The 10988-nt window shown below is 36.3% G+C and overlaps 2 protein-coding genes across 2 annotated transcripts; both read left to right on the top strand.

The window, feature by feature from the left end:
* Nucleotides 1-1195: 1195 nt before the first annotated feature.
* Nucleotides 1196-2600, top strand: LOC107554999 (probable G-protein coupled receptor 171). Its single transcript, XM_016237684.1, has one exon. The coding sequence runs from the start codon at nucleotides 1458-1460 to the stop codon at nucleotides 2406-2408; it is 951 nt and encodes a 316-aa protein (XP_016093170.1). The 5' UTR covers nucleotides 1196-1457; the 3' UTR covers nucleotides 2409-2600.
* A 2112-nt stretch (nucleotides 2601-4712) lies between these two features.
* Nucleotides 4713-10988, top strand: clrn1 (clarin 1). Its single transcript, XM_016237692.1, has 3 exons — nucleotides 4713-4953; nucleotides 7639-7818; nucleotides 10678-10988. Exons 1-3 carry the CDS (start codon nucleotides 4713-4715, stop codon nucleotides 10941-10943), a joined length of 687 nt encoding a protein of 228 aa, XP_016093178.1. The 3' UTR covers nucleotides 10944-10988.

Raw genomic sequence — 10988 nt, 5'->3', positions numbered from 1 at the left:
AATAAACTGTAGCTGTTATTTATGTCATATTTATATCAAATGAAAAGCATACAGTTAAGGCGTTATTACCACAAAACCCTGCAAAACTGTTAAACAATATACATTTTAAGAATAACTTACTGTCTGCATTATTAGTGTGGAAGCAGACATGACAAGAGCACAATTTCATTTGCTACTGTTTTATTTGATACTAGAAACGTTAATGTACTGTACCGTAACATACCTGCTTGCAACTTTGAATATTTCTAAGATAACTTATGTAAAGACACAGTTGCAGATTTTTTTAGTTACTTAGTTAGTTAGGTAGGTAGGTAGGTAGTTAGTTAGTTAGTTAGTATATGTATTCTGTTTAATTAAATTAAACAAAATGGGAACCCAACTTAAACACTCCTTTTATGGACACTGAGGACAAGATGGTTTACTAAACAGCAACTTGACTGTCAGGTGATCTAAACATATTGGTAACACTTTAGGTCCTATTAGTTCATGCATTTACTAACATTAGTTAATCATTTATAAAACATTAGTTAGGCCTACAGTATTTATTCATTAAACATTAGTTATTCAGTAAACTTCAGTTAATTAAAATACACCTATTCATTGTCAGTTCAAGGCCATTAAATAACATTAACAGATATAACTTTTGGTTTTAATAATGTATTTGTAAATAATGATAATAATAATAACAACAGATATAACCTTTGATTTTAATAATGCATTTGTAAATAATAATAATAATAATAATAATAATAATAATGCATTTAATCAAAATTAAGATTTTTAAAAAATATATGCTTTAGGATTTTTAGTTCTATGTCATTCTATGTAATTACTATGTAAATACTAATGTAGTTAACTAATGTTAATAATTATAACCTTATTTTAAAGTGTTACCAGCTTCTCTATCATGGAAGAAGCTGTCTTTAATATTAAAGGACAACGTCTTTCCGACTAAACATTAATAGTGCGGCGATCCAGAGAAAATATCAAGAAACGGATATAATGTCATTGAATTGATGCTTTAATTGCAGTTGCCTTGATGCACATTGTTGTCATCACATCTAAACCAGCTTCAGCATGTGCATACATTCATATAAACAGTTCCTATATTATTGTGAAACATAACTAAAAACAGGAAAAGAAGTTAAAAACACTTATATTTTTTTTCTTTCTGTGTCTTTTGCAGGATTGCTACATAACATTTTCTATTTGATGCTGATACGTGACATCATATCCTTATGCGAGCAAACTGAAAAATGCTTTCGCGTGCTTAAACAGGGGATTTACCACTTCCTCTACTGATACCTTTTACTTTCTGCTGAAGTGAAAGACGGAATTGTGTTCAGATCAGCTTCGATTATTCTCGGTGGTCTTACAAGACTTAGAAGGTATAGTCACGTGAAGAAAAGGAGAAGTAAAACATTATTTATTAGAGCTTACACAGTCCAGATCCAAAAATGGAGAGTTCGAATGCCAGTATCTGTGTGGTCAACGACAACATGGTGCCCTTCGCCACAGTCTACATCCTCATCTTCCTGATTGGAATGGCTGCCAGCCTGGTGGCACTGTGGGCCTTCATAACCAGCCGAAGTGCTAAAAAGTGCATTAATTTTTACCTCATCAATCTCCTGACGTCCGACTTCCTCCTCATGTTGGCATTACCTGTCAAGATTGCCAAAGATCTGGGCAATGATTCTCTGAGTTTGACCATCTTTCTCTGCCGAGTGAGTGCGCCGCTCATCTACATCAACATGTACGCGTCTGTCATCTTTCTAGCTTTTGTTAGCGTGCAGCGCTACCTCCAGATCACCCGCAGCTCCAAGCTGCTCCGACTGCAGGAAGTGGGCTTTGCGGTGCTGATGTCTTCGGTGGTCTGGTTCCTCGTGCTCTTCATCAACGTGCCCAACATGGCCATCCCTATCAAAGAAAATGTTGCATACAAAGTTGGCCTGACCTGTTCAGACTTAAAAGATGATTTCGCCAAGCATTGGCACGCATTGTCTGTGTTTCTGGGCATGGCCATCTTCTTCAACTCCTCGGTAGCGGTGCTGTTGTCCAACGGCCTGGTCTTGAAGCGGCTCTGGGTTCGGCGTGAATCTGACCCCGAGGAACAGGCTAGTGCCCAACATGCCTTCATAAACATCGCATTGGTGACCTTGGCATACGTGGTGTGCTTCGTGCCGTACCATGCTGTGCGTATGCCGTACACATTTACGCAGATAGAGGTCATCACCGAATGCACATTAAGGAAGAATCTGTTCCTGGCTAAAGAGTCGACTCTGCTTCTCGCCATCCTGCACCTGTGCTTCGATCCTGTGCTGTACTTTGTCATCTGCCGTGCATTCAGGCAACAGATCACGAAGGCCTTCTCAAAGAGAGGCAGCGTTCCGACCGCAGACACAGAGTGAAATTCAGCCGGAGGAGAGTTATGGACCAAGTATTAGTGCAAAATCATTTGCTGAATGTCAATGTAGTGTAAAGAAAGAGTTTCTTAAAGAACTGTGGATTAGTAATGTAGGAAAAGTCACAAAAAAAAAAAAAATCAACAAAGCAGAAGACTGAAGCCTGTGGAAAAAGAATGCACAAAGACCTATTTGAGAAAAAATTAAAAAGTCAGTTAAAAAAGCTGTGGCAATACTAGTTGATAAGAATTTTGTATGTATGTAAACATAACTAAATCTACAGAAGATGTACTGTACAGAGGTGTTTAATTGTACTTATATACAAAAAGGACCCAGAGCCAGGACTCGAACTTCCTCAAGCATGAAATTTAATATGTTTTCCTTTTATTTATTTTTCATTCAGTGTGAAATTGTTTGTATAAGTTGTATTCCATATCCCAAATACATAATGACAATCAATAAATAGACCTTTTTCACATTTCCGGGTTTCTCAGCAGCATACGCGTCGTCATAGTTGGGTACATTTCCAGAGGAATGAATGGGAGAGTACCACAAATAAAAAAAAATTTGCATTCCCATTTGCTCAAACAGCAAAACTCCACAGTAGTTTTTTCACAACTTTCAAGAATGGAAAAAAATAGAGAAAGACTGATAACGGCAGTCAGAAGAGAGAACAAATTTACCGTCCCTCCCATAGACGCTGCATTAGAAACACCCTTGCGTTAGTGTTAACTTTTATTTTTATTTTTTGTAATTTGATGCAGAGGTGATATAATACACCATTGGCAATTGAAACGCATGAAAAGGGTCCATTAATTAAGTTTTAAGTATGGCTGTATCCGAAATTGCCCCCTACACCCTCATTCACTATTCCCTACATTAGGTCACTAATTCAGTTTACTTGCATGAATGAATGAAAAGAAGTGAGTGAATTTGGACACTGAGGGCGGTCGCCGTGATTTTGCCAAGTAAGACATGGATCAACATTACCGTCCAAAAATACAGACTTAACCCAATCCCTACCCCTAAACCTAACCTTACCCATAATTTATTCCTAAAACCAGAGGGAAATGATAGCTGATTAACAATAGTGTAGTAGCACCTAATCCTGATTGTAAGCCTAAAACTGACATTTCCTGAAAAGTTATCTCTCAATTCTGATTGGTTGATTGGAATGATTTTCCAGGATCAACAAGGATGTTGATCCAGGAACATGTTGTACTTGGTCAAATCATGCTAACCCACTGAGGGCACCGGAAGGACTGCCGCTTCTGCATAGTTTGTGCTTGCAGTTTAATAATCATTTGAAACGGGCAAACTGGCCGCTCCAGTAGTAAGATTAAAGGATTTATCTTGAACTCGGTCATGGAAATTGTATTCCATGTATAAGTTAAATGTATAGGTTAAAAAAAAGTAATAATCAATTTACAGTGAATTTATTCCTGTGTTGTATTACTCTGTATCATGCCGTGGACGAGTGCTTAGTAAAATGAATGGGTGGATGATTCATCTGTGGGTGCCATCATGAGGCGTGCGACTCTTACAGTGCATTATGGGTATTCTCTAGCCTTTGAGCATCAGTTGTACACTCGTTTTTGCGGTGCATTGTGGGATTGCATGAGTGCACTCAAAAATGTCTACTATGGTTTCGGACACCACTACAAATGGCTGTCCCCTCAAATATATAGTGCCCTATTTAAGGGTATAGGGGCGATTTCGGATACAGCCTATGTTTCTCAAATTATAAGGGTTGCTTATAAAGAAATGTTTTAATTTTGTTTTACTCTTTTAACTATTTTAGTTTTAATAAATCATTGCTACCACATTTAATAATGTCTTATTTCTCTCCGGAGTCTCTTTCTGATTAATGACCTTTTGCATTGAAAGCTACATCATTTTTGCTCTGATGACATGCTGTGTGTCAGAAAAGCCTATAGTGAAGGCTAAGTCAAAACGGGCATGGCTATTATTTACATGGGATATTATTTCATATTCATACATTAAGCTAGCCCGCTATTATACCACACATAATAAACTGTAACCCTATTAAATGCAGCCAGAGATGGAGTGAGAAATTCAACCCGGTTGCTGAGAGACGTAACTCTATCCAGAGAAGACATTGGGATCCAACTTTACTCGGCCAACATGTGCTACCTAGCATTAGGGATCGTTTTATAGCATTCGTTTAGACTTAAAGGGGAAATCGACAACAGCACAATGTCTTTCCCGTGTTGGATTATAGGAAGATCGCCGTTGCGCGTTATTCTGTGGATATCCATTGATTACTGTGGCTGCGCTCTGTCAAACATAATGGCTAGCTGTCAAAAGCAAATTATATTCTCTGTCGCTGGTGTGCTTTGCTTTGGTTGTGTTCTGGTCGTGGCTGCCACGATGGGGACGCAGTTTTGGGTTCTGTGCAAGACGGGCGCGCAGATCGTCAACGCGTCCGGAGCAGAGCTGGAGAAATTCATCGGAAGGACGAGCTATGGACTTTTCCACGGCCAGGGCATGAAACAGTGTGGTCTGGGAGACAGACCCTTTTATTTCGCTTGTGAGTAACTTAATCATATCAACCCATTTAATCACAATTTTGTTTCCAAGGTACATGAAAATATCCAAATGATGTGTCATTAGTAACCCTTTTTTTTCTTTCTTTTTGGAAAAGTGTGTGAAAAATTGTGTTTTATGGTCGGTCACAATTGTGACCGGTGGGATAATGTGGGTAGGCTACTGAATTAACATATTTCTGCAGTCATAAAAAAAAATATTATATATCTTTAAACTGTTTGATCACATTCTAGGGTTACTATTATACATAAAAAACCCTTATTAAAAAATGCTGAGATAAAAGACAAAAAATACAACCATCAGCATATTTCAACATTTTAACTTTTTTGTGCATTAGTGCTACCAGTACCACATCGATATTGTAAATTATTTGTCACATTTAAACTTTTAATTTAGTGCAATACTTTGTCATTGCAACAATTTAGTGCAATTTTCAACAACTGCAATTGGATTTAGATTGTATACCTAAATTCAACTACTGTGACCATCAAGATGTTTACTCATTCTATGACCATGCACATGCAACAAAACTGAATATATGTGAATTCATATATTAATACTAGACACCCTAAAGATAATGTGTACCAAAAATATTTGTCATATCTTTATGTTAGCTGTTCGTTTTTGGAGCTTTGATGCAGCCATCATCTTTTCAAGGTGCAGACAGGAAATACAATGCTCTGGTCATGTGACAATTTGCACTAACCATGTGAAACTGCACATATTTAATTGAGACCCTTTATTTATTTATTTAATCCATATTCGCAGGAAGTGCACTGAAACATCAGTCAGTAATTTTTTTTAGAGCTTTATAAATGAAAACCTCTTTTTTTAACGGTCACTATTGTGACCGGTAGGATTAAATGGGTTAAGACAGTGCAACCAAAAATGAAAACGTTGTCACCATTTATTCACCCTCATGCTGTTCCAAACCTGTATGAGTTTATTTCTTCTGCTGAACATAAAAGAAGATATTTAGAGGAATGTTGGGAACCAAACAGCTGCTACAGGCTAACCATTGACGTCCACAGTATTGTTTCCCCTGCTATGGAAGTCAATGGCTACCAGCAACTGTTTGGTTACCAACATTCATCTAAATATCTTCTTTTTTTTTGCACTTTAGGGGTAAAGAAGGTACAAAAGGTGTCCCTTATAGTGACAAAATGTTGCACCCCTAAAGGTACCATTTCTATACTTTTTTTCTGTCAGTGAAGAAAGAAATTCACAGGTTTGGAATAAGCTGAGGGTGAATAAAAAACCATGACAGAATTTTCATTTTTGGGTGAGCTATGCCTTCAAGAAAAGAACAGTACAAGTGTTTAAAAGCACACCAGAAATTTAGACCACACAGAAATGCAATATAAGAAAACGGTAATACTGTAGTACATGTGCATATACAGCTTCTTTACAAGTGTTTGGACACTTGAGCACTTAAATAGTAGGCCTACCCTTGTTGCATTACAATAAATAACAATCATAACAATTAACAAATTTATTTTAAGTCATAAAACAATAGATAAGCTGTACAAAATTAAGACAGTATTGTGATCTTTGTGGATCCTAATCAAATAGTGAAACCTATCAGTTAATGTACTGAGCACATGTGTGAACTTGAAGGGAAGTGACTTCAAATCACTTTGAAAGCAGTTGGTTAAAGGTCACTGCAAAAACTAACTAAAAGTTAGTGATCAGAAAAGCTCTTGCATCATTCCTTTGCAGGTACCACGTGTGCTTTGTTATTTTGTATCTAATGCAATGACTTTTTTTGAATATTGATCCTTAATGTTATTATATGGCATAGTGCATGAGTCATATGGACTAATTCCATGATATTTTTATACTGATTTTGCATCCTTTATGAAGCATTAAAAGCTTTTGTAAATGCTTGGAAAAAGTTAGTCAAAGTTTCTCCTTTGTGTTCTATGAAAGAAAGAAAGATATACAGGTTTGGAACGACAATGATGACAGAATTGTCAATTCAATACCCTTTAAAGGTCCAAATACATTTTGAGTCCACTGATGTGTAACAAACTATTTCAAAATGACCTTCACAAACACATCTAATTTTTTAAGTCATCATCAATCTTTTGCTTTAGAAAAATGTCCCTTCGTCTTTCACGCATAGCAAGTAAACCCCCTTCTGACTATAGATTTAACAGATTTAAAAGAGTCTAAGGGGCTGTTTCAAGAGACATCCGACTCATTGTTGAGTTTATCAGATTTGACTTTTTCAGTTGTTTTGTCTCGAGTTTTGGGAGGGACTCATCTCGTTGATGGAGTTTTGAATGGGTCTCAGATTGATCTTTCATGACAGCTTCATGTACAATGATTCATTCTTTCCTAATGAGATCTGGAAAAGCCCCAGATTCGAGAGCCAGACTTTTAGCAGAACAAAAGAATACTGTCATCGTAAATTTGTTTTTACTCACTGTGAGATGCATGCAAATTGTGGACAGATATGATCAGTAAAATCAATTTTCATACATACTATACTGAAATCTTATCCTCAAAATTATTCGGAGATAAGGGCCAAAGTTAAAATCAAACATAGTCACTCACAATAGCTTGAAGACGTTGATGACAAATTAAAAGCTGATTCAAATACACCAATCCTAAGTTAGGACTCAAACGATGGAGATCATGTTAGAAACCTCTTTATTCTGTGTAGTTTTCCCTGACCTGATGGACGTGGGTCCGGCCAGTCTCCATGTGAGCGTGATCTTCTTCTGCGCGGTGCTCATCGTCTTCTCCTCAGTGTCCTGTGCTTTCTTCTTTTACAATGCTTTCGGAAGCCCATATGAGACACTGCATGGACCCCAGGGCCTTTACCTCTGGAACATGATAAGCTGTAAGACTTTGCTCACACACACACACACACACGCACATGCACACACGCGCACACACACTCACACACACACACTCACATGCACGCACACACACACACACAGACACACATGCACACACTCACACTCTCTCTCTCACACGCGCACACACGCACGCACACAGACACACACACACACACGCACACACACCCTCACACACACACACACACACGCACGCACGCACACACACACTCTATCTCTCACATGCACACACACACTCACACACGCACACACACAGACACACACGCACATGCACACACACACACTCTCTCTGTCACACACACACTCACATGCACGCACACGCACACACACACTCACACACACACACACACAGACACACACGCACATGCACACACACGCACACTCTCTCTCTCTCTCTCTCTCTCTCTTTTTTTTCACTCAGAAATTTGTAGTACATTTTAGATATAATATTAGAAGGAACATTAAATTATGTCTTTGTCCTATTTACTACTTTGAAAAATATTTTTTACATTGTGTTCGTTATTACTACTATGATTACACTCATCAAATTATCATCAAACCAATCAAAACTAAATTATTCTCGCTTAGTACATTCTTTAAACCAACTCCATGAAGTTCATTTTAGGATACTTTGTAAAAAAACATTAAAAAAATTACCACATGTACATGCCAGATTTCCTTTACTACACTGTAACAATTTTTTTTTTTCAAATAGATGAATGGAAAGTTCAAAAGAACAGAATTAATTCAAAAACTTTTTTTTTTGGTTTTTTTATTGTCAGTTTTGATCAATTTAATGAATTCTTACTTAATAAATAAACCAAATTCTTAATTAAAAAAAAATTATAAAAAAAAATAAAATACCATTTCAGTCTTTCTACTTCAAAATATAATGTTTAATTCAGTATGATAATTGCTGTTTCTCTGTAATTATTTGTGAAATGTACTAGCAATTTCTGAGCGAAAGTTGATTTAAAGTACATTTCTTTCAGTGTATCCAGTCCAAATCATTCATTCAAAATGAAATCATAATAATAATAATTTAGTAAATAAAATAACTATATATAATATGTGTGTGTGTGTGTGTGTGTGTGTGTGTGTGTGTGATAAAATAATACATATTTCAAGCATTAACACAAATAAAGATAATCACTGTTAATGTTATGTCAAAGTAGAGCTTTTACCAGGTCAATAAATAGCAGCTTGAATTCTTGAATCTTGAGAGAAAATCCTGAAGACAGTATGTTATAAATATTTCATGCATACATCCATTTAGACAGGCTCTTTTCTAAAGCACGGTAAAAACGAGCCTCTGCAATTGTTAATATCTCTCTGTAAGTAGTGAGAGAGTGATCTCAGCTATACTGAGAAGAGAGAATTGGATGATAAATAAATAAAGTGATGGAAATGAATGCGCTTGGTGGAACTGGCCAGATTTCCACTGCATCTCTAGTGTCAGGTGCCTCTGTTGTGTGTGTACTGATGGCACTCTAATAGAGCATTTGACCTGTCCACACGGCTGCATTTATGTGATCAAAAATACAGTCAAAATAGTAATATCGTGAAATATTATCATAGTTAAAAATACCTCTACCTGTTTTTGAATATATTTTAAAATATATATTTTAATATGTAATTTATTTATGTGATCAGTGCTGGATTTTCAGCATCATTACAATATGCCAATTTGCATAAAATACCATTTCAGTCTTTCTACTTCAAAATATAATGTTTAATTCAGTATGATAATTGCTGTTTCTCTGTAATTATTTGTGAAATGTACTAGCAATTTCTGAGCGAAAGTTGATTTAAAGTACATTTCTTGTGTATCCAGTCCAAATCATTCATTAAAAATGAAATCATAATAATAATAATTTAGTAAATAAAATAACTATATATAATATATAGCAAATCTAATTATGTGATCAAAAATACAGTCAAAATAGTAATATCGTGAAATATTATCATAGTTAAAAATACCTCTACCTGTTTTTGAATATATTTTAAAATATATATTTTAATATGTAATTATTTTTATGTGATCAGTGCTGGATTTTCAGCATCATTACAATATGCCAATTTGCCGCTCAAGAAACATTTCCGATTATTATTATCACGTTGTTGAAAACAGCTGTGCTTTTTTTTATTTCTTGGAAACCATGATACCTATTATTTCAGGATCAAAGAGATGAATAGAAAGTTCAAAAGAACTGCATTTATTCAAAATACTATTTTTTTTTTGTAACAACGTAAGACTTTACTGTCACTTTTGATCAATTTATTGAATTCTTACTGAATAAAAGTATTCATTTGAGTCTTAAAAAATTTGCCTCAAACTTCTGAATAGTAGTATATATATATTGCTCACTGCCCTTTTTATGGTACTTTTTAGCGCTTTTGGAGACTGCATAAAAAAGGGCAGACAGACTTTTATTTAGGGCTGAATTTGAAGGCCCTAAAAAGCTAAATAGATTTAAAGTATCACTTATACTTCCCAAGATAAAATGCATTTTTAAATGGCAAGGTAAAGAAAGCTCCTTTATAGTGAAGGGATGTGGTAAAAACCTAAGTGTCAAGAATACAGCTAAACTCAAACAATGGTTGCTCTGAGGCTTTTCTTGTTTAAAGGGAGTTAATAGTTCAATAGTCCAACCAAATACGAGTCATTTGGTCTAACTCATTACAAACCTGTATTAAGTGAGAAAGTCAGTAAGGGCCCAGTGTTGTTTTGAAGACCATTGACTTTCACTGCATATCAAAAACATGAAAATAATGACAGCATTTTCATCTCCTTCAGAAGAGTTTTTGTTTATGCTTTTATCTATCATTCTATTTCCTGTCAGGTTTGTGCGCCTGCATGGTCCTCATCCTGTTCTCCTCGGAGGTGAAGCTGCACCACCTGACCGAGATCATCTTCAACTTCAACGAGGCCAGCTTCGTCTACAAGATGCAAAACGAGAGGTACGACAGATCCTTCTGGCTCGTCTTCCTCACCTTCCTCATGCACAGCCTCAACATCTTGCTCATCCGCCTGGCCGGGATCCAGTTCCCCTTTCAGGAGGCCAAAGAGTCTGATGCGAGCACAGGAGCGGCGGATCTCATGTACTGACCAGCTCTTTTGTTCTACTTCCTCCCCTGCACACGACATCCTACC

The sequence above is a fragment of the Sinocyclocheilus grahami genome, unplaced genomic scaffold, assembly GCF_001515645.1.
Source record: "Sinocyclocheilus grahami isolate Dianchi unplaced genomic scaffold, SAMN03320097.WGS_v1.1 scaffold522.1, whole genome shotgun sequence".
In the NCBI taxonomy this organism is placed as follows: domain Eukaryota; kingdom Metazoa; phylum Chordata; class Actinopteri; order Cypriniformes; family Cyprinidae; genus Sinocyclocheilus; species Sinocyclocheilus grahami.
This window is presented reverse-complemented; position numbering and strand designations above follow the sequence as displayed.